The 25,659-nt window shown below is 33.7% G+C and overlaps 2 protein-coding genes across 4 annotated transcripts; both read left to right on the top strand.

Moving 5' to 3' along the window:
- Positions 1–253: 253 nt before the first annotated feature.
- On the top strand, positions 254–24,178 carry LOC111677429 (zinc finger SWIM domain-containing protein 8 homolog). Of its 3 annotated transcripts, none has more exons than XM_046946964.1 (8): positions 254–782; positions 1,528–2,382; positions 17,514–17,756; positions 17,884–18,047; positions 18,190–23,120; positions 23,179–23,517; positions 23,588–23,737; positions 23,970–24,178. In XM_046946964.1, the coding sequence occupies exons 2-8, from the start codon at positions 2,025–2,027 to the stop codon at positions 24,034–24,036; spliced, it is 6,252 nt and encodes a 2,083-aa protein (XP_046802920.1). In that variant the 5' UTR covers positions 254–782; positions 1,528–2,024; the 3' UTR covers positions 24,037–24,178. The 3 variants fall into 3 exon arrangements, with proteins under 3 accessions (XP_046802920.1, XP_046802919.1, XP_023294317.2); XM_046946963.1 differs by having other exon boundaries at positions 1,451–2,382; XM_023438549.2 differs by having other exon boundaries at positions 254–2,382; positions 17,517–17,756.
- Positions 24,058–25,659, top strand: LOC111677431 (box A-binding factor-like). The gene has a single exon (XM_023438551.2). It carries the CDS (start codon positions 24,058–24,060, stop codon positions 25,657–25,659), a length of 1,602 nt encoding a protein of 533 aa, XP_023294319.2.

The following is a 25,659-nucleotide window of genomic DNA, read 5'->3' as shown; positions in this document are numbered from 1 at the left end:
AATTTCAAAAATTATTAATTAAAACTATATTAACCATCTACCAGACAATAGTGTTTATTAGAATTGAATGAAATTTAAACGAGAAAATGTGAATTTTAAGAAAATATACAGTCATGAAAAATTTGGTCTTTAAGGTCGTTGAATTTTTTTAACCAAAAACGACCAGGTATAAGAAAAAAAAATAAAGATCAAATAATAGAATTACATTAAAAAGTAATATAAATCTCGTTAATTAAAATGTTATATTTAAAAAAACTCATTTCTTTTAAGAGTTCATATAAAATTTTCATTATTTTGGTGTGAAAAAAATTAAAGAAAAAAATTTCTTTAATACAAAAAAATTCAAGTGAAAAAAAGGAGAAAAAAAATATTTTTTTCAAGGCGAATCTAAATTGTCAAGGCGAATTGAAAAGCTGAAGAAAAGAAAGAAATTGTAAGCGAATTTCGCATATTAAAAACAGATGAGAAAATAATAACAATAACAACGAAAATCATGAATAAAACGTAACAAAGAAAAATATAAATAAAACCAGAGAAGAAAAAGGAATTCAAGAAAAAACACTTGGTGCGTGCAATCATTGTGTGTGTGTGAAGTATACATGAAGTTGAAGAAAAGCAGCTGTTCTTTTGAAAATAAAAAGAAAAACATACAATTACTGCTGCTGCTTCTGCTAGCAGAGTAATTTTGTAAAAGAAGCTGGTGTTAGAAACGGCCATGTTGTAAACTCCCTGCTAAAATTTCTAATAATACTTACTACTTCAACCGACAGTGTGCAAGAATTGTAAGTGCGTAAAGAAAAGAATCAGAAAATAAAGTAAATCGTATTACAAAAACAAAAGTGAACACTTTGTATAATTTTCAACATTTTCGACTTCTACCGTCTGTAAAAACAAAAAGTCATTTCACTATAAAAAAAACTACAAATGATCAAGTTTAACTCAACACCGATCGTCTGATTTTAAGTAAAAATCAATTATTCTTGTAAATTTAAAAAAAATCTTTTTTTTAAACATAGTCATCCAGTATTCCCTCTATCAAGGCAAAAAAGCAAAAAAAACATGTTAAAATTTGTAAATTTTCGTTTTATTTGCTTCGTTTCGTGTTTCTGTCATTGTTTGTAAACTCAATTTTTTCTTCTCTGACTTTGCATACGCATTGTTTATTTATAAAAAAGAGCAAAAAAACAAATTTATTAGGTTTGTTGGCTGTCAGCGTTCATTCGCCTTTATGTTGTTGACTTGTTATTTGTATACAAAGAAAGAAAGAAACTTGTATTAAATTTATGACTGTGCAAACTTCAAATATACAACAAAAACAACCATAAAAAGTGACAAAATAAAACAGAGAGTGAATTAAATATTGTGTTTCTTTTTGGGAAATGTATTTTCGTTTTTTTTTAATTTTTTGCTTGAAATTTTGTCTTTTGTTTTAAAAACTTCGCTGCTATAGTCTGCGTCGCTGTAATCGTTACATTATTTTTGTTTCTCAACGTTTGCTTCTTTTATCAAAAAACAATACAAAAACAGCTGTGGGGGGTAATACATAACAACAACAGCAGCAGCAGCAAACTAATAAGGAAAGAAGAAGGAAAAGAAAACTAGAAAAAACAAGAACACAAAGTAAAATAAGAAAAAAAAGAAGACATTCGATTCCCCCATTAAAAAAAAAAATAAGAAACAGGCACTCACTCCGCTCATTACTTTACATTTATCCGGTTTAAAACAACCTTAAATACAACAACACAAAAAGGACGGTAATATTACAAAAACAACAAGAACATAAAAAGAACAAAAATAAAATCTTGTAAAGTAAAAAATATAAAACAAAAATCATACAAAAGTAACAAGTCGCGTTGTACGGGAGTGTTAAAAATTTGCAACAAATTTTAAAGAATATTAAACAAAGAAAACAAAAATCCCTTCAATGTCCAAAAATAAACAAAAGAAATAAATAAATTGTATATAATAAGAAAATACCAGACATATTAAAAACCCTTACGGTTCTCTGCAACTAACAACATAAAATGGTTAATAATCGTAATAACAACAATAATAATCAACAACAACAGGCTGCAGCCGGAGCTGCCGGTGGTGCTGGCGCTGGTGATCATGTACAAAATCGCCGTAATGCCGCAAATCCACCTGATGGTGGTGCAGCCGTTGATTGGGTTCAAGAGGATTTAGAACGTTTTAGTTTCGATGACTCTGATCGTTTTGAAGAGGATTCCTTATGCAGTTGGAGTTCAGAACCTGAATCTTTGTATAATAACTGGCGTGGTTGGAAGAAACCATCAAATTTTGGTCTTGGGAATAATGTGGCTTCGTCAGCTGGTGCATCGAGTGGTGATAATCCCACCGATGCAAGAGGGAATAATGGTTCGGGTAAGTTTTTAGAAGATTTTTTTTCTTTAAAAATAAGATCCTTGTTGTGAAATTAATAAATAGTGTTCTGAATGTTCATCGATTATACACTGAAAAAAATCCATGCCTAATATATACAAAACATGTCGTATATTGTACGAATCGTTCGTTGTTTCGCACCACGAATTTCTTTCGTAATATATACGAAATTGTACGAAATATTTAAGTATAATGCAAAATATTCTTGAAAAAATTAATTTACCTAAATTGAAAAAGGGAATTTTGAATAAATATGGTAAAATTTAGAAAATATTAATTTATTCAAACATTTACGTTCATTTTAAAATAGATTTTCTAATTTTAGTTCAAAATTATTCTCCACACGAATTTTAAATTTTTTTAATGAAAATAATTCGAGAATAATATTATACTTTATCTTAAATTTTATAAAAATCTTGTAGTTTTATTTAATCATAATATAATTAATATCATTATGTATAATTTCGCTAAAATTAAAGAAAAAAATATTACGAAAGGTTTTCGTACTTTCGTAAAAATAGAAAAGGGTTTTTTTTTTAAATAATATTTCGTATTATACACGAAATTTTTGTAAATATTACAAAAATTAAAGTTACGAAATTTTTTTTCGTAAAGTTGAGCATGGATTATTTTCAGTGTAGGGCTCTCATTTTAAAATTTATTCGATTTTAATTTTCATCGTAATATTTATTGTTGTAACAGTTCAATTGTGGCTCAAAGTTCTATTCCTGTCGGTGGGTTAACAATCTTTGACCGAGTACGATTTAGATCTTTTCGGGGCGATGTTCTAAATGTTGTTTTTTATAATATATAGTTTTCAAGGAAATTCGTAATAAAATTTCGCAGATCTACTACTTTCGTGGTATCTGGTACTTTGAATACTGTAGATAGTAGTGGAAATAAAGAGTAATTTTTTCAAATTTCTTAATTGTACTATTGCAAGATGATCAGATGCCCAAACATCTTAGTATTTAAAACTTATGGAGAGTGTAGTACTTTCTGGTATCCTATTTTGTTTTCCGATTTTATCTCGTATTAACGATTGTTATTGATTGTTTGTTTAGTTAGTTAATAGGATTGATTTAAAAATGTTATATGACATCTGAAGAATAAACATAGGCATCCATTGGACCTGTAGTGCGTTCCATTAACAGTGTATTTCACCACAGAAGAACCGAACAACCATTCTACCACAAGAAAAAAGCCAACGTAAAATTTTCTTAAAAAGGTAATAAAGAGAAGCAATTATTCTTCAATATTCGAAACTTTGATGAACTTCTACTTCAAATATCAAAATATTAAAAATGCAATTACATCTTTAAACTAGTTAAACATTTCAAAGGAAAAAGAAAAAAGTTGTTCTTCCTTTACTTTTCGAAATATTGAATATTTCAAGATTTAAGAGATTAAATTAAATCGACAAATATAAAGTCTAAATAGAGTAGGGCATTTCAAAATAATTACTGTAACATAAAAATTCAAACTAATATTTCAATTGTAATAAAATAATATATTTTTCTATATAGCAACTTTTAAAGATTCTTACACTCACTGCAGTAAAACTAAATATATTGCAATGGCATTGTTCAACATAAATTTGTTGTATGATTGCATCGTAAATTATGCATTAAATCTCAAATCAATGTCAATTTACGAATTCATCTTTTGGATACAGAAATGAAATCAAAATCAACAAAATATAAAACAAAAGAAAAAAATCTTCCGAAAAACAATACCAGTAAAGAGTATTGAATCAATATGTCTGTTTTAATACTTAAAACTGAAACAACATCAGTAAAAAGGAAGACACAAACAGCAACAATAAGAAAAAACAATAACAACAGGACAGGACGTTTAAGGCAACATTATACCACTCTACTGCTCTATTATGAAGGCACAAATGAAATGAATTCGAGTGAATTGAACATCAGAGGATTTGCTCTAAAAGATAAATTGTTTTGAAAATCACACACATACAACGACTACAAACAATAGCTGCAACAACAAAAAAAATATATATATAAAGAAGAACATTGGACACTATTTTGTACCCTGTGCAATATTATCTCTACAAATGGGCTTTATTTCAATTCAATCCCAACCCAATTTTCACTGTAATGTAATGCCATCCCATATAATACTGATGGTTATTCCATGCACTTATGTTGCTGCTTATACATATAACACTGTTCCTCTATGCTTTACTGTCAATTACCTCAAAATTATAGTCGCTTAAGTTGTTATTTATTCGTGATTTAAAAGTTAAACGCGCGCGACTACACAATCACAAACCAACAAACTAAACGGAATAACAAAAAACAAAGTAATGCTGCCATGATTCTAAATTTAAACTGAATAATTTAAAAATTGCATTAATATAAAAGAAAATATTATAAAAAATATCATTAAGATTGAAATTGCTATTATTTCTGTCTTTAAGTATTTCATATGTATGTGTATGTATATGCCTGAATAGTCAAATACATATTTTAAAATTATATATTTATTAGAATTGTAGGGAGTATTTTAAAGTCCTTAAGAAACGGAGGATATGTCAACTAGAACACATACAATATTATTTTTAACCTTTTCCACTTCAAAAGTTCCACCTAGTGAATTTGTTTGCCTTCTGTGGCAGTGATGTTTATTGACTTTCAAAAAAGCGAAAAGAATCCGGGGGTTCTAAATTTAGGTCCAATCAAGAAATTGGTATACTTCAATAGGTTTAGTCCATAAATCCATTGGGCTAAGTGAAGTAGGATGGGCTGGACAGTTGAATATGTAGTGGGTATAATGGGGACACTGTCCACATGCTAGACAGTGTAGCCTGTTGCTCCATCCCGATCTCAGTTGTGCCAAAGCAAATCTTGTTTTGCGCGGCAGGTTCTTCTCAATTTCTGCTATAGGCGGTGGGCGACATCTAAGCACGACATTCATGCGGTAACCTGAAACCGCGGTATTGATGGCGTCTCTATGAATGTCATTCAATGCTGTTGTTTACGAATTCCGATCAAAAGGATAATGCACATACCTTCGTATGCTCTCCTCGTATACACGAAGGTCCTGCCTGCCAACTGTGTTTTTTTAAAGTTAAAATGACTCCTCCTCAACCCCAGCAACAACTCCACAAAATGTTTCTTTCAATAAATATTTGCGATAATGTGAGCTTGTAGGGTACCACACGACCTTAATATTCGCGACAACATAGACGTTTTTGTCGATAGTCAAGCGACACTTCTCTCACTAATACTACCACTTCCCTATTAGTTAGGCAATGCAAGAAGAATTTATCAAGGCTGGGTTGCCTGTCTGACATTACCCTTGTTTGGGTCCCTGCACTTGATCTGCTTTAGATATCTCCACCGCCGTTCCATTAGCAACCCCGTTAAGTTTTATCAAGAGTAGTATCTTCAGATTTTATCATCAAAAAGCTGAAAATAGAATGAATTATCTAGACACATGTGGAAAATGAGCATCTTCTGTTGAGATATCTGGATCTAAACTTAATGATATCCTAAGATTTTTCACTGCTACCGGCTGGATCTAAAACTTGACTGTTCGCTCGTAATGAAATACAACCGTTAACTAACCAAGAACTTTTCTTCTTTGACAAGCTTGTGTTAAAATCATCACTTTTTCAGGTCTTTTTCAGTACTTCCATGGATTAAATTCTGCTTCTTTTTCGCTTTTTTGGAAGTTATTTTTTTTTTTGCTGGGTACATTCATCTCTTATCCAGTACAAATTACTGATCAATAGTTTCATCGATTAATAGCTCAATCCTAATATTTCAATATTGTTTTAAACTCTGACTTTAAAAAAAAAAAGAATTTGTCCGTTAATTTCTGATCCAATCCCCCTATTATGATATGCAGTTTTTTCGATCTCTTACTACAAATCCTTTTCTCGTTTTTCACTAACTATGTCAAAGTTTTACTGATTTCTCTTCGTTTCAAATTGCCTTCTGAAAAGCTACAATGATGATTAAGTTAAGACTTGAGATGAGAAAGTGCCTGCATGAGAAACACTACTTTAAGATTATTTTCGTCTGATATACACATTATGATAGACACATGGACCATTTACTACTGTTCGACGTAGCAACTATCAAGCGTTGCTAATATCTAAATGTTCAAAATCCTTAATCCAATTTCAATTCAAAAATCCATTTAAATTCTAGCAGAATATCAAATTTTACCAAATAATCCAGGCCCTGAGCATAGAAGGTCCATGATCATTAGCTGTAGAGTGTAGTGGGAAAGAATCCTACTGTTTAAAAGATGTTGAGAGTTTTGAGTTTCAGTAATGCTCAAAGTATTATGTGTAGAATTTAGTTAATAAAACAAAAAATCTTCCGGTTTAAATTTTTTTTAAAATTTCATAAGAATTTGTTTAATTGGCCAAAAGTGGTGATGTATTCAAATAAAGTGGAGTTGTCCAGTTACGATTTTCATTTAAATTACAACTACAATCGAAACTTACAACATAAAAACAACATTGTTTTGGAATTGCAAAACTTAAACAAAAGATACAAGTAAACAAATACAATTTACACGAAACACTTGAAGTTAATAACAACAAACTGCAATAAATACAAGAATGTTCACGACAAGATTGTAGTAAATACTTTTATCTATAGAATGTATGTAGGGAAAAAAAGAGAGTAATTGTACTTAAACAGACATGAAAACATATGAACTTTGCATTTGTAACAATAAACATTACAAAAAAAACGACAACAACAACAAAATATATGTATAATAACAAAAACAAATTGTAGATGCATGAATTAAAAGTAAATGAAGGAGAATTACTACGAAATTGTTGTATGTAGTTCTCATCGTACTTTACTTATTTTTTTTTACAATTACAACAATAACATCGCGTTTGTATGCTGTTGTTTCGTGGTTGTAACTGATGTTAATTTCATTAAAAAGATATCAACAAAATGGATCCTTGAAGAGGTTCCTTGACACTAAGTTTTACAAAAGACAATACAACCACCATCACCACTACTATAACTCCATCACTCACTTACTCACACAACAAACGTTGTAATGTTTTTCGAAATAAATAAGAGGAAAAAAAACAAAGGAAAAACGAAAACAAAATTTAAACGAAAGACAAAATAACAAAAAGCGACCAAAAAAAAGAGTAGATATTTTTGGAGAATATAAAAATTGTTTACGTTGTAAAATGTTCAGGAATCTGAATAAACAAGGAAAAAAGGGGAAGGAACCAGAAGGAGCACAAAGTCAAATGAAAATGTTTATGGAAAAAACAGCAACAACAACAACACCAAACCTTAAAGGGAAATTGATAAAACACACACGAAATGCAAACCAAAGGAAAAACAAAACTGTTGGTTAAAACTGACGACAAGACGAATAAAAATGTAGAAAATAAAAATCCATATACAGCTGTAACGAATCTTATACTATGCTGATGTTTTTCCAAAGAAAAATTGAAAACATGTTTGTGAACACCTTGAAATGTAAAACTTCATTTTACAGGAATTATTAATAGGAGATTTAAATTTGCTTAATATTCATTTAAGAAGTGGATTTAACTCATAAATAAAAATTTTTAGAGAAAATTTTAATTTTGAAATCAATTCAAAAGAACCTCTTTTATGTCTATAATGATTTCTATTTATACAAATGTATCTTAAATGCGATCCATAATTCGATGACCAGTCCAACTAATGATTTGATTTTAACTGTCCAGACTTCTTTTGGAATTTTGAGGTCAAAATTTTATGCGATCAAGTCAAAGAAGAAAAGTTGGATTAATCTGCACGATGCAACTAATACCAACAACTTCAGGTTACAACAACAGCAAATGGAATATAACCATTTATTTGGTTATTGGTCAGTGGACAAACGCATAAACCAGAACAACTCAATCATGTTTGGAATTTCAAATAGGCATGAAATTAAACACATTCACTGCGTAAAATATCAGTAATCTTGTACACATGGGAATGATGGAGTTCAGTTCATTATGGTCTTAAGTCAATCTGTCAGATACAAATGACATTCTGTTCAAAGATCTTCCAAGTACCATGCATATTTTACGAAAAACACTATACGACCTCATAAGAATCATAAATTGAATAAAATTTTAAGGGCAATCGCATGACAGGCCTTTCAAATCACACGTGGAGTCGACAGTTGGACATAGAGGCAACAGAAGTCCACAAAATATGGAATGCATTTAAAAGAAAAGAACAGAGAATGTAATTTAATCGTTAAGGCCAGTTGTTGTTCCTTATAGCAGCAAAGATCAAAAATGTCCGAAAATTGGGTTTTCAGAATAGTTATTCTAAATAAGTTATCCAAACTGTCAACTGACAATGACAGATGGAAATCGGAGTGTTTATCTCTTAATTTTCAAGAATCATATTGATTTCTTAATTTTGGGAACACATTTTTCCTCACTATTGATGCGATTATTCAATTGATAAATGTATCGAAAATTTCTGCAATTTATAACTACTCCCCGATCAAAATGGCTACTGCATGTGGTCTTACGATTTTTTGTCTACAATTTTCTGTTTACATTAGTCATCTTCGAAAATCGAATCTTACGCTATTGAATAATGTTGTCGATACAGCAGAAGTTCTCTATGATTTTGAAAATCCAAGATGAATACGTAAAACTATCATATTTCTTTCATAGTTCATCTATCAAATGGACTCATTGAATACTATATACATAAATATATTAACATAGATATCTAGGTCGGATAAACGGCACGATGGATATATTCAGAATATCCTAGCAACAGAGATCTTCACAACACTGGAACGTTTTCAAAAACCACATAGTACAAGAATAACTTTCATCGATCACCAATATATACAAGCATTCTATATGACTTAATTGTTTTATCTACTTTACTATAGATTAATATTCTATACAAGAATGAGTCTTTTTTTTTTGGATGAAAAACTTTCATCAATCAATATTAATGACCCGCATTTATTGCCCCTACAAAATTGATTGCTTAAATCTTTATGATTATGCAAATGTTAGATCGTTAATTGATAACCCCATGAGCCTGGAAGGTCCAAATATTACTTACGTAAAAATCAGCGATCAATAGTAAAATACTCTTAAAATTCTTTTCCAATAATATCATACTCCCAATACCGTTGAGCAGTGTGCCACAACAAAATGTTGTTAATGTTCGACATTGGTCAAAAGAAATCTTTACTTTATACTGACTGCATCACTACCATCACCACTATATTTGTCAGTGCATCATGGAGTACATGCAGCAACTGAACTGAAAATAACAAGTACAAAAACAACAATAACTGCAAAAAAAAAATAATTAAACGCATTGCAAAACAACAATCATGATTTTTAAACAAAGATAAAAAATGTTGAGCATCGACTCAAGACCACGACGGTCATGATGACGATGAAGACTACAAATCGAGGAGACTGGGTTAGCCAGCCACAAGCGTATAATGTTAAAAAAACACAAAAATTATTGTTAAGAGAACAAAAATAAAAAATAACGATTTGGGAAAAACAGTTTTTAGTCTTAATAATTATTGAGAATTTAAACGATTTTCTTTACTTTTGCAGAAATATGTATGAATTTATAAAAAAAAATTGAATTTATAAATTAACCCATTAGGGAGATAGTACAGGAATGCATATTACAAATGATTTTAATGTTAAATATTTTGGCGAAAACTTTGGATTTTTTAGTTTATCTTATCAGGAATAGATGTGACTAGAAAAATGTCATTTGGGTAAAGTGGTCTTTGCAATTTTACAAACAGGAAATAATTTCTAGGAAAGGCAAAAACAAGAGTTACTTAATTCCAATGGATTTCGAATTGAACTGTTAACGACCGATTCAATTTTATGATATCGGTCGTTAATAGGAAATAATGACAATAATTACGAGGATTCATCATTTCGAACTTTTTCTTTTCGACAATAATATAAATTTCAAATCTCCATTTACATTTATTAATATTTAATATTTACTTATAACCGTTTTTTATTATTAATTGACAACATTATTCTGTGAGGCCAGTGCAATTTATTGTTCAACACTTTAATTTTTGTATGTTTTTGTCAATTTTAATAAAAAAGAAACTTTAATAAAGTTTCTTTTTAATATTATTTTGCATGTATTTGCAAACAGTAAATAAAAGAGTGTGAGTAGTGAATAAAAGCAAAAAATTAAAGAAAAAAAAAATAGTAGAAAATAAAGAAAATAATAATGATATATTGTATCGGACAACAGGCACTTTATAAATGAATAAACATACTTCCGCATAATCATCATAAGTACTTTTGACTACCACTATTACGAGGCTTGGTCGATGGGGTCATTTGAAACATATTCAAAAAGATGGCATTCATTATTTTAATTTATAATATAAACTTCATTAAAAGGATTAAAACGACAAAGAGTTATGCGCTTTTGGGTCAGAAATGTCTTTATAATTTCATTCAAATAGTTTATCACTAACGGCTCTTTATAGGATGAAGAAAAAATTCTCAAAGAAGATTTATGACATTTATTATTGGCTTTCGGATTTATGCTTTTGTTCTTTAAAAAAAGCAGTGCTTTTGAAGCAATGCTATTCTGATTTAGAACTTTGGAGTGTACCTACAATTTCCTAATTTCAAGACTTTCCGAAAGTTATGGAGAGTAAATTAAATATTTAAATATTTTGAATCTATTATATTATCTCGAGAAAGTCAGAGAACTAGCATCTCTATTGGAATATACTGTTTTAATATTTTCAAAGATCGTTACAAATGATGTTGTGGGATAATATGAAAGAGTTTTGCATTAATGCAAGAAACTTGCAATCTTCAATGAAAGCTCAACATCGGCCATTTGACTTTAAGTTATACTGACCCATTGTTCTTCAGGCTGAGATCTCAGTTGTGAATTAAAGCAGTGAATCTTGAAACATAATAGAATGGAACTAATATTGTTATTTTCAATTTCGCAAATCATAAGTCTATTAAAGCTCTGGATCCATGGACTATTCCTTATGCTGATATTCGTCTATGAGAAATATATTTATATACAATTAATCTTGGTACTGGTTCAATGTGTGGGAAATTATAAAAGTTGTTGCACCAATTGTACAGTTTATTGGGCAAGATCATTTAAAATTATTTACTCCCGAAGTACCTAGATCACAACAGTTAAAGAGTTCGTTTGTTATGTAGATTCATTCCATTATATATTAAGACTAACGGAGATAAGGACAGCCAGCAATGGAGAAGCTTCTTGACCCCAGAAAACCTTAAGAATGGGAAGCTCTTTTGAAAATAATTGTATTATTTTTCGAATAAAATAAATAGATTTAAACTTAATTTTTTGCTAAATAAGTATGCGAGTTTGTGTGTTCTAAAGCTTCCTTCACCAGGATATTAAACTAATATAATTAATAAGGAAAATAATCTTATTCATATACTTTAAACTAAATGTCATCACTTTTGCATATTCCTAATTAAATGGTTACTAACACAACATTTATCCCTAACTTTTTCTTAGAAATCCTGCTAAAGGCTTTATCTATATAAAGGAAACTTCTATTAAAACAAAAATTTCGTAAGAACTTTGTAAGAATAATTTGTTGCTAAATGAGTGTGCGAGTTTATGTATTCTTCACCAGGGTATTTAACTAATTTAATTAAGCGAAAAAAATAATCCTGTTCATACACTTTGAGAGAGCTATTAAAACTAAATGTCATCGTTTTTCCATATTCCATAATTTTCCATTAACACAGCATTTATCCCTATTTTTTTCTGCAGAATCCCGCTAAAAGCTTTATGTATTTAAAATAAACTTCTAACTACTATTTGATTGGAAACATGCAAATTAAATTTAAATTTTGCAAGTACTTTTAAAACTGCACTCTTATCTTTCACCATACATGTAACAACCAACCAAACACTTGCAAATTTTGCTGGCAACAGTAACAACAACTATCAACCATCAACTACAAAATAAGTGTATCACACACATACACTTTTTATACAAGTGACCCTTTTCAGTCGATTGCAATCATTGTTGTTAGTAGTAGTTGTTGCTGTTGTTTTTTTTTTGTTGCAACCGTTGTTGCTGGTATTGTATTGTAATTTGCATTGTTGTCATTATTTATCAAACAGGTAGTAAGTAGTAGAGTAAGTAGTGTGTGCGTGTTTCTTTCTTATTTTTTTTGTGTTGGTGTATATTAAAAATGTATGAATGGCTGAATGACAACACCATGAGGTTTATTGTTGTCGTTGGCTTTTTTTCTTTTGTTGTATAAAAATTAGCGAAACATGCACTTCGGACGGACATGATATATACAAATCTATAGGAGAAACAAACGCATTCTCTATATATGCCGATAAACCCTTTTATTTAAAACAAACATAAAATGAGAAAAAAATGATGATATCAATATTAATATCATATGGTATCATACATGTATCTTTTGTTTTCATTGTTGTTGTTATTCATAACCCACATATTTAGTAAATATGTGTCTATCTGTCCTTTTTAAATTCAGACTATAAGTTTCTTAATGTTTAATTTTACATTTATATTTGGAATATTTGAATAAAACTTTGAGCTAAAGTCTGGGGAATAAGTTCTATTATGCAAGATCAGTGATCAATCACTTGGGTTAACTAGAAGATCAAGTTACTCTATCGAGATCTTTATCTATCCTAATGTTTCAGATTGAATTTTTATACGACTTTTAAAATTTATTTAAATGGTCTCATATTTTATTCGATCAGTAATCTGATTTGGATGATCTTAAATATTACTGCTAAAGTTTAAATTGATGGGACTTATTACATTAATTTGGAGATGACGGATTGATCTATCTTTAAATGTCTTCGACAGAGGACTTACTACTTTAAGATGTTGATTATTAAATTGATTATTAAATTTGTTGCATAATTTGGACAGTTCATAGGAGATCTTTAGTTAAATCAATTTAGATTTCTCCGGCAGATGTTGTTACTAGTCTTACATTCATATATGTGCATACTGTTGAAAAACAAAGTGAAATACTGAAATCTTTCATCATTGTTGTTTAAAACTAAAATATCGTTGACTGTTTTCTTCTACAAAGTTCATTTTGAGGGCAATAGTTCGGTGTCATCATCATTGTCTTCGTCATTATTATTATGACTGTCTGCATTCTGTTTTAAAACCTCTGCGCTCTGCTCCGCCCTCACCCCTCTTTAAACGTATAGCGTTAGACAAAGAACTTTTCATATCCTTTTTTTGTGGATTTTTCACAATTTTTTCCAGTTGTACGTCGTTCTACAAAATCTCTTTTTCAATTTTGTTTGTTTTGTATTTGTATTAACGTGTCATCGTTAACATGTACTACTAACTTAAGGTATTGTTGCTGCTGTTACTGTCACTGATGTTGTTACTTTATGGTGTTGATGATTAAGTTTTCTTTGTTGCTGATAAAGATGGTGATGAAGATAATAATGATTGCTTACTTGCTGCTTGCCGCTGCATGTATGTTCGAGCTACTGTGATGTGTGTGAGTTTTTTGTATGTATGTAACGACAACATCGTTGGGAAATTACTATAACAAAGTTAACGACATTTAGCAAAATACCCTTTAAAATATACAACCGTTTATTTAGTCATACGTTCATTTATTCGACCAAAATTTTGCACCAGTCAGCCATTTGCTTATTTACACATTCATATACATATACAAATGTTTGTATTTAGTCAAAACGTATACACACTTAAGGTATGAATATTAGATTGGTATGAATATTAGAAAGCTGTGATACACGATCTTACAACGTTGACAGAAATACAGTGAATCAACTAAGTTTTTTGCCTAACTTTTTTTTAAGGGGAATTTTGAACTCCTCATTTATTTTATCCAAAGTCTATATATGAACTAGGAAGAACACTATATTTTGACCTCTAAGGAGAACTTAGGTAGATTGGAACCAATATAAAGTGCACTCTCGTGTGGTACAAGAAAAATGCTTTATTTAGATATTTACACACATAGGTGGTTATCATAATCTAAGGTCCACAAAAGGAATATTTTTCAACTAAAACGTACACTTATAAATATATATATAGAACCCAAATCAAGAATAACTATTCAGATCCAAATACGCCTGGTATACGGTGATGTCCCCATACTTAGAGTTGATAGAATGGTACTAAGTTTTAGCTTTATTAAATAAGAAACAATATTATACAATTGTAAATAAAACTCACATAGTACTCCCCAAATAGATGGGGTTTCCATGATGTAGTTTTTGTTTATCAATACAAAATAACCAAAAAACCCAGATTATTTTGTTTTAATATATAGTTTTTTAACTCACTAAACATTTTTTTAAGTCTAAATCCATTGATTTTGTAGTATATCATGTATCCAATTGAAAATTACAACAATCACATTTTATCAAAAATCTTTTTAATAAAATTTAAATTTAAGACATTTTTTAAAAGATACAATTTTTTATTGCATAATTTTATTAATTTATTAATTTTTCCAAAAAAAAAAAAAAAAATGCTTAGATAAAGTTTTTCTGAAAATTTTACATAGGCAAATTACTTAGTTGATTCACTGTATATTCAGAAAATGTCTAAAAATCATGTGAACTTATATGTTTTGTTTTGAATCGTTTTCAGAAAAAGCATTTCTTGAGTATCTTCTAAGAAGATCTAAAAGAATACTGCAACTGATCTAAAAGATAGAAAACTTTAAATTAGTTTTTCACTAAAATTGAAATTTTTATAAAAAAATTTAGTATTTTTTGCAAAGATTTGAATTTTTCCTAAAAGACTAAAAACTTAATTCATGTTTGCTAAAAAGCTAAAAATTGTAAAACCTAATGTTTACACTAAAAAGTCAATAAAATTTGATTTTTAACAAAAATCTAAATTTTCTATTAAAAAAACATAAAAACCCTTTTTTGACTAAAAATTGAATATTTCCACAAAAATCGCATTTTTTTCCTTAAAATCAAAATTTTACTTATTTATAACTTTTACAAAATTCGAGAAAAAAACAAGTAGGAAAGTATAGTCGGTCATGGCCGACCATATAATACCCTACACCATTAGTATATTTTTAAAATTTTTACTTTTTATAAAATTTTTATTTTTTATAAAGAAAGTTTTATGTTGAATATTACCAATAATTCCAAAATATTTAAGCAATTTATTGATAAAAAACTAAAATTTCTAAATGAGGCTTTATATAGGTCAAATATGGGCCGATCCTCGGTTAATTTGGGAAAAGGATATATTTCTAAATAACAGTAAGTTTTGTTGAGTTTCATTGCGATACAAATGGTTACAAGTCAATTTTAGACGTTTAAGTCATTTTTTGAAGGGGGTTTGTATGGGGGCTAGGGTCAAATATAGGCCGATCCTTACGAAAATCTGCAGCGTCATTTATACTTATATAAAACTTATTTGTGCCAATTTTTAAAGAGATAGCAGAATATTTGACTTAATTATGGCATAAAAAGTTCAAATCGGGAGGTACGGTTGTATGGGGGCTAGGTGAAATAATGGACCGATTTCAACCATTTTCAATAGGCTTCGTCCCTGTGCCAAAAAATGCTTGGTCCAAATTTCACCAAATTATCTTGAAAATTGCGGCCTGTACCTTGCGCACAAGGTTTACATGGACAGCCAGCCAGCCAGCCGGAAAGACGGACATCTCTTAATCGACTCAAAAATTAATTCTGAATCGATCGGTATACTTTAAGGTGGGTACTGGACCAATATTTTTGTATGTTACAAACATCAGCACAAACGTATAATAACCTCCCCACTATAGTGGTGTAGGGTATAAAAACTTGTTTTCCATAAAAAATTCAATATTTTTCTCTAAAAAATCCTAATTTTGACATGAAATCAAGATTTTTACAAAATTTATAATTTTTACAAAATATTTATTTTTCCACAAATAAAAGCAAGTTTTATTCAAAAATTAGAACAAAAATATTTTACAATATTTTTTTAATATTTCATTTAATAGTGGCCACAGGCGGTCATTAACATGTTATACATTTTGTTAAATTGCAATTTTTTTACACCAGTCTAATGAATGTCTACGTATGAGTGTGTGTGTGTAGTAAATTTGTAGAAATATGTTCACTAATCTGAGTATTTTATTGTTATTAAAAAGTATGAGTAAGTCGAGTGAGACAATAAATAACGGTGCCAGTATGTCTGGGTTTTTTTGTCCCCTCTTCTTGCACTTACTTACTTTACATTCTCCCTTTTTCTCTTGCTCTTTACAAACGAAATCCCAGCAATGTGTATTCAACAGCACATGTGCGTGTGATTTTGAATTATAAACCTGCAGTTCGGAAAAGTTAAACTGACATTTAGGGTTAATAATCTTTATAAATATGAATAGTTATACAAGGATTTAAATTGATCCTTAACACTTCACATTGATTACCACTACTTTCTAAATAACTGAAAAAACGTTATAAAGTGTCGCAACTCTTGATTACTTAGGGACACTTAAGTGGCGACTGACTAGCTGGTAGATTATTTGGTGATAAACTGTGTCAGTTTAATAAAAAATTATATAAATTCGATATTTTTAAAGTGATACTTGGTGCCATTTAAAAACTGCTGGGATTTATCTGTTTTCTTTCCTAAATCTGCATATAATGAATAAAATTGTTTGTGTGCATTTTGTCTGTGGTTTTTTGCATGTTTTTACTTAATAACCTTTTAAAAACAATAACAGAAACACTTTCTTTTCATACCATTGCCATAATCACAACCACCGCTACTTTTAATAAAAACAAGTCTTGAAATGAATATCCTTTTTTGCGCAATTTGTGTTTGTCATTTCTACTTCCTTCCATTCCTTGCTAATTTATCAGTGGGTTTTTAATAACTTTAATTTTATAGTTTTAAGATACATAATTGTGAGTTTTTTTGGAACTAATTTTCTTTGTTTTCTAATTTCCGTTGTTTTAAAATAATAATTGAATATTTATGGAATTTTTAAAAAAATTTTTTAAAGAGTCAGAGAAAGATTTGGGTAATGAATTTAAAACAAATCCTTTAATTTGATATTTTTCTTTGTTTACTTTCAGAAGTCTCAACACTCACAGAATTGGCAGCAAAATGTGTGGCCTCCTTTATACCCTTCGAATTAGTGGAACATGTTTATCCACCTGTACCGGAACAATTGCAATTACGTATTGCATTTTGGAGTTTTCCGGATAATGAAGAAGACATACGTTTATATTCATGTCTTGCAAATAGTTCATCAGATGAATTTAATCGTGGTGATCAATTATTCAAAACAGGAGCCGTTAAGGAACCCCTACAAATAGGTACATAATATTCTTGATTACATTACCGTATATTAACCCCATTTTTTATAAACACATAAGAATAGTGTGCTTATTTTTTTTTTAATTTAATTATTTTCAACTTAAACCTAATAAAAATTCATTGCAGGTTTTCATTTATCCGCTACGGTAGTGTGTCAAACACCAAGTCAGAATTTTAATGTGGCCGTTACATTTGATCGTCGACGCATATCGTCATGTAATTGTACATGCAATTCATCGGCATACTGGTGTTCACACGTTGTGGCCGTTTGTTTACATCGAATACATTGTGTAAGTTTTGTACACTTGCATTTGTGTCCATAAGTTTGTTTCCCCCGGCTTGCATGCCATTTAAGTTTAATTAATTATAATTAATGGTTTTTCTTTTTTCTCCCTTTTTTTCTATTATCTTAAAATAATTATTAATTTTTAGCCCTTAGAGGTATGTTTAAGGGCTCCTGTTTCCGAATCATTGACTCGTTTACAACGTGATCAATTGCAAAAGTTTGCTCAATATTTAATAAGCGAACTGCCGCAACAAATTCTGCCCACAGCTCAGCGTTTGTTGGATGAGCTGTTGAGTGAGCAGCCAACTGCTATAAATACAGTTTGCGGCGCTCCCGATCCCACAGCAGGTGCATCCATAAATGATCAAACTAATTGGTATTTGGATGAGAAAACATTGCATGAGAATATTAAGCGAATATTAATAAAATTTGTTATGCCGGCACCCATGGTTTACAGTGATGTAAATTACTTAACAAATTCCGCCCCACCGGCTGCCACAGAATGGAGTTCTCTGTTAAGACCGTTGCGTGGTCGAGAACCCGAGGGTATGTGGAATTTACTGTCCATAGTACGGGAAATGTATCGTCGTTGTGATCGTAATGCTGTTAGGCTTTTGGAGATCATAACCGAACAATGCATGGCTTGTGATCAGCTTTTGTTGTGGTGGTATCAGACCAAACTCTCTCTAATGATGGGTTCCCATGGTCATAGTGGTGGTAAACATTCTAGTACACACACCAATTCAAAGGCAATCGAACATGCCTGTTCCTCGCTTTTCGACGAAATTGTGGTACTTTGGCGTTTGGCTGCTTTAAATCCTGGTTTGGCTCCGGACGAACGTGACATGTTGCATGCCCAGTTTACCGCCTGGCATTTGAAAATTTTGGATCGTGTGGTTAAATGTCGCATAATGCCCTCCTCTTATAATAATAAACATCAGCAGAATATGCGTTCGGATGCTGAGATGTTTGTAGGTTTTAAGCCAGCCATTGAAGCCTGTTATTTAGATTGGGAAGAATATCCCATAGCGGGCATCACCCATACCCATGAAACGAATCCCATTTACTATTCGCCTTTCACTTGCTTTAAACATGCGGAAAACAAGTGTGAAACCACTAATGGCGGTCAGTTAAATGCTACACAGGCCTTAATGGCCAATAATAAACATTATAATTTCATCAGCACATCGTCAGATCAACATGGTGGCTTTAAACAGCGTTTGGAAAGACCCTTTCGTGAACGTTTCTATATATCATCTAGTAATAATTCCAGTAATTCTTCTAGTGACAGTGTGCATGCTCGTTTACATCAGGGTCTGGAAGTGCAGTCGGCTGCGGCTTCGGGAAATGTAGGTGTTGCAGGTTTACAAAATGTTGCTGGTAGTTTAGAACATAAATCGAATACTGCTGCCGGCAATGTTAGTAGTTCAATGGCTCTCGAAAATCGCCCCTCAACTTCAGCTCAGGCACAAGCTGCCTCCTCCTCGTCTGTGGTAACGGTACAAGATTTACCACGAGTACCTTTAGCAGGTCTGGTTAGTGTAGCAGCTGCTGGAGGAAGTGGTAATGATGGAAATCGCTCTAGTGCCAGCAGTGAAGGATTTTGTGAAAACGACGATTTTGGTGGCGATAGTAGTAGCAATAATTTATGCGCCTCTGACACAGATGGTCGCAGTATAAATCCTGCCAAGTTTGTTAATAATAAACCCACAATATCCACTTTATCGCAATCGGATTCTCAACAGTCGTTCGATGTCTCTTCACCGGATGGTTTGGAAGATACAACTGGTAAAATAGGCTTCTCTTTACCCACTACTCCAACAAACAAGGCAACGATAGTGGCTACTCTATCTTCACAATCATCTTCAGATTCAACCTCTTCTTCATCCTCGGCTTCATCGAATTCTTCATCCTCTTCTTTGTTAATAGCAGCGGGTTCGGAGACACCGGCCTTAGAAATGGTTAAATCTAACGATGCCAGACGTTTATCAAAAGATGAATCGTTTTCCTCTTCAAGTGATGAGTTTGTATCGCAAGATATCAATAACCGTCGTTCTAATGAGGATTTAACACCTGTGCCAAGTACATCAGCAGCAGCTAGAGCAGCTCTAATGAAGGCCAGTAGTAATAGCAACAAAACAACGGTCACAAATGAAACTCTTGCTGCTAGTAGCAGTAATATAGGTAGCGCCAATGGTGCCAATATTGGTAGTAAACCTGCTCCGCAGACAGCAGCCACACAATCTGCGGTTTACACTGGTCCCTCGACTTCAGCCCAAGCCAATGCAGCATCGACCTCAACGAATGCGGAAAAACCACATATTTTCTCTAATGTTCGACCCTCAGACGATGCTTGGGATATTTTACTGGCCCGAGCAGAGGGTCTACATGCTCATGGTCATGGTAGAGAAGCCTGTACCTTGGCAGTGCGCTTGGCCGAAGAAATGTTAGAAAATCCACCCAATTTAATGATGGAAATGCCACCTGCTCCCAAGAGAAAAGGCAAGAATAAGAATATCAATCCTATATCGCATCATTTGACGGTCTTGGCTTCAGCTACTCTAACAAAATGTGCTTTTCTTTGTACGGTTTTGTCGGAAAATTCAGAACACTATCATATAGGTTTTCGCATTTGTATATTTGCATTGGAAATGCCCCGACCTCCGGCTTCAACGAAACCGTTAGAAGTTAAATTAGCCAACCAGGAAGCGGATATTTTGGCGCTCCTCAAGAAAATACCCATAGATGAACCGGAACTAGAGGTTATTAGAGACAGAGCGGAAAGGTTGCGCAATGGCACATTCAAATCGCGGGGAGAAGCTTTGTTACCCATCAATTTGGCTTCGTACATATTTGATGCTTTGGTTATGCCTTCGGTATCAATGAAAGATCAACGAATTCGTTCAATGAGTATTTATAGACCAGTAACCGATGAGAATCTAGGTTTTGAAGCAGCCGTAGCAGCATTGGGTTTAAAGGCGAATGTTTCCGAGGCCGAGCATCCCTTACTGTGCGAGGGTACACGTCGACAACGCGGAGAATTGGCTTTGACTTTGTTATACTTTTACAAAGATGAGCCTCACAAGATTGCCAAGATTATGGAGAAATTATTGGATCGAGAAATACATACTCTGCTGAAGACTCCACTACTGCCGGCGTATTATTCAAACAATCCTCCGGTAAGAACACCAGCCAATTCCACTAATAGACAGGGAGAGGATTACAACAGTAGACATGGTAATGCACTGCATGGTACTGCTCACAATGCAGCTGGTAATATGGAAATGTTTCCACCCGATTATGCCTCTGTAGGAGGCAATAGTAGACCTACCAGTTCTACCAGTGCCGAATTGGAGGTTAATATGGCAGGCATGAACATTTCCTCGCCGGCCAACCCCGCACATTTGGCACAATCGCAAAATAATCAAGGTTTATCTACGAATGTGGCCATGGGATCACAACAGACCACCACTACTCGGGTTAAGGATTTAAGATATAAAGGAAAACGAGCCTATCCTTCCATACCTAATCAACCTTCGGAAGCCAGTGCCCACTTTATGTTTGAATTAGCCAAAACGGTGTTAGTTAAGGCGGGAGGAAATAGTTCCACTTCTTTATTTACTCAAGCTACTGCCAATCACAACCACCATGGGCCACATCGTGGCTTACACATGTGCGCTTTTCAATTGGGCCTTTACGCACTCGGTCTACATAATTGCGTCAGTCCCAATTGGTTGTCACGTACTTATTCTTCTCATGTTTCCTGGATTATTGGTCAAGCCATGGAAATCGGTGCACCGGCCATCAGTTTCTTAATAGATACCTGGGAAGGACATTTAACACCACCCGAAGCTGCCAATATGGCCGATAGAGCATCACGTGGCTGGGACAGTAACTATCCAGCTGCTGAGCTGGCTCTATCGGTGCTACCACATGCTGCCGCTTTAAATCCCAATGAGATACAAAGAGCTATTTTGCAGTGTAAAGAACAAAGTGACTATATGCTGGAAAGAGCCTGCATTACAGTGGAGAATGCCGCCAAGGGTGGTGGAGTCTATCCGGAAGTACTGTTTCAGGTGGCTCGCTACTGGTACGAATTGTACTCGCGCAACACACCCAATAGTAGTGAACACGAACATGATGATCATTTGGATCACTCGGCAGCGGTTAGTTTATCGGCTCTAATAGAATCACACCAACATCATGAAATGCAAATGCAACAGGCGGCTGCACAGCAACAGGCCGCTGCAAATCAACAAGCAATGGTGGGACCACCATTACAAGGACCCCCTGGAGGCCCCGGAGGACCACAACAGCCGGGCCAGGTAGTAGTGACAACAGCGCCGCCGGCATTTCAACAGCAAGTACCCACATTGGCTCCAGTTGGTTTATCGCCTTACAATCCTTATGGTTTTTGTCAAGGTATTTATCACCACAATCTACAGTATCCGACCAATCAAATACCCATGTATTTGCCACAAGGACCACCGCCCGGGCCACCTCCACCACAAGCATATCCTGGATATCCACCACCACCCCAACAAGCACCGGGAGGACCCAACAACCAAGCGCCCAATGGTGCCAACGCCCCTCCACAGGCTTACGTACATCCGGCTCAACAAGGCGGATCATTTCCCCAAATGCCACCTCAGGCTGCCTACCAGGCGGCCGCTATGCAATGTGGACCACCACCAACAGCATTTGTGCCGCCACCACCCCAGGGTCCTCCCGTCCCACCAACTGGACCACCACAAATGCCCCAGCCTCCCAGCATGCAAGCAGCCGCCGCGGCAGTTTATTATGGACAACAAGGACCACCACCGTCGGCACAACATCCGGCTGCCCAGCAAGCTGCCATGGCTGCTATGGCTCATCAACAAATGCGTGCCAATCAGCAGCAACAACAGCAAGTCTATCCATTTGTGCAAGTTCAACAGCAACAACCCCAACAGCAAGCTCAACATCAGCCACCACCACACAATATGGGTCATGCTGGTCAACATCATCAACAGTTACAGCCGCCAACACAGCAGCAGCAACAACAAGCGAATCGTCAAAGACATCCTCATCAATTTACGTGAGTTTCCTTTTTAAATTTTATCGATAAACAGAAATTAATTTTGTTCTTCTTATAGACCCGCTCAATTACGTTATTTGTTGGCCGCCTACAATGTTGGCATGTTAGCCATGGAAACTTTGGCACGTCGTGTTCACGATGATCGTCCGCAGGCAAAATATGCCCGAAATCCCCCTTACGGCGAAGATGTTAAATGGCTTCTAAGAATTTCGAAGAAATTGGGTTCACAATATCTTCACCAATTCTGTGTTTGTGCTGTAAACTCAATAGTTAGTCCTTTCGTGTTGCACGATGTGGCGATTGAATCAGCTCACTATTTGGGCAGGAATAATCATCAGTTGGTCATGCAACATTTAAGATCGGCTCTAACGCCGCTAGTTCAAAAATGTCAACAAATGTATGTTGTGACTTGGGATTTTTTTGCAATATGCAAATAATGAAAACTTATATATTCTTTGTTCTTGCAGGTATATTCAATGTATTCATCAGAAATTATATCATTTAACACCAGCTGATTACGAGGACTTTGCTAGTATTATTGTAGCGGCTCGTGCGGCATTTCAAATAACACCCGAGGGAAGTGCTCAGTTTAAAGATTGGTTGCAGTCCATTAAAAGGTAAGAGGAGGATATTTTTAGAAGTGAAGTCGTTAAATTACTAACGGAATAACGGACTGATTTTAAATTCGGGCCGCATATTAGGCTTATTTCAGGGGGAAATATGGGTAACATCGGCAACTTAATAAAAAAAGTTTTTAAATTTTCCAATTTCTTTTCAACTGTTATGAAGGATTTATCTAAACTTGTAATTTCTAAATTTTTTTATAAAATTTATTCAAAAAAATTTCAGATCAAAATCTTGCAAAAAAGAGTTATGGACACAAATAAATGCCGCCCTACAAAGCAATGCTAAATGACAAAGACTTGATTCACATAGTATGACCACAGTAGCAGCATCAGTAGTCGGCACAGCTGCTGCAGCAACCACAACAACATCCGCAACAGCAGTAGTAGCAAGTTCTTCTTCAACATCATCATCAGCAACAGCAGTAGGATCTGTATTAGCAGTTAATGCCGTCGCAGCAGTACCAAATGCAGCAGCAGCAACAAGTACAAGCAATAATGTAGCTGGGCCAACGACAACATCATCATCCGCAACAGTAACATTAACTAATCCTGCCACCACTAACAACAATAGCAACAATGTAAACAACGCAAGCAATCCGTCAAATATTCTCTTCGAAGGGCCATCGTGTAGTAAAAATACGGCAACGGAGGCAACACAACGTAATTTAACGTCACCACTTTCAACCACTTCGGTTTCATCAGCCATTTCAGCCACTCCGACTACAACATCGGCAGCCTCCTCACTGACATCATCCACAGGTTCGTTTTCATACGGCTATGGAAGTCAGCAACATATGGACGCAGCAGGAGCAGCAACTTCGTCTGCATCTTCATCTTCGGCAGCAACTTTGCAAGCTCCCAACGCCAGTAGTACTAATGGCGGAAATAAAAATGAAACAAATTCTGCAGCATCGGCAGTTTTGGCAACAGCTGCCACCTCTAACATGTTGTCGGATGCATATCATCATCAGCAAATGCAATTACAATTGCAGCAACAATTCGAACAACATTATCAAATACAAAACTATTATCATCAGGCTCAACAGCAGCAACAAATACAACAATATCAAGATTTCTATGACCAACAATTGTATTTACAACAGCAGCAGCATCAACAAACACAGCAGCAACAAAATCAATTGCTATATTCAAATGAACAATTACAACAGCGCCATCTATATAATGTGGCCGCTGTTGCAGCTGCAGCTGCTGCCTCAGTACGACCACAACCGCCGCCTCCCCCACCACCAATGCCCACAGGAGCTACAGCAGCTCCGTTACCAACACAACAAGCGTTGGTCTTAATGCCGGGCAGTGCAACAAATGTCTCAAATGCAGCTGGTACTGCAACAACCACAAGCGCCAATAATAATAACAGCAACAATAACAATACAACAACATTTACAACACAACCGCTAAATTTTGTTAATGCCCCTAATGGCGGCTCAATAGCAATGGATTTTCCAAATTATCATCACCACCATCATCATCATCCACATCCTTCTCATCATCATCAACATCATACACCACAAATGCATACAAGCGTTACAACAAATAATACAAATATTGCTGCTGGTACAGCTTCTTCATCATCGACATCATCCACATCAGGGTCGTCTTCATCACCATCCTCAGCATCATCGGTATCAATAAATCTTCAACAACCATCGTTTGTTACTACTCCCCCCACAGTTGCTGTTGTTCATCCTTCTGCATTACAAAATGTGAATCAACATCATCATCAGCACCATCATCAACATCAATTGCAGCAGCCGCAACAACAGCAGCAGCAACATCATCATCAACAGCCGCCGCCGCATCAGCACCACCATCATCATCATCACCATCCACAACAACAGCAACATCAATATCATCATTTGTCTCAACTCAGCCATTATCATCAGCAACTTTAA

This window comes from Lucilia cuprina, chromosome 3, assembly GCF_022045245.1.
Source record: "Lucilia cuprina isolate Lc7/37 chromosome 3, ASM2204524v1, whole genome shotgun sequence".
Lineage (NCBI taxonomy): Eukaryota > Metazoa > Arthropoda > Insecta > Diptera > Calliphoridae > Lucilia > Lucilia cuprina.
This window is presented reverse-complemented; position numbering and strand designations above follow the sequence as displayed.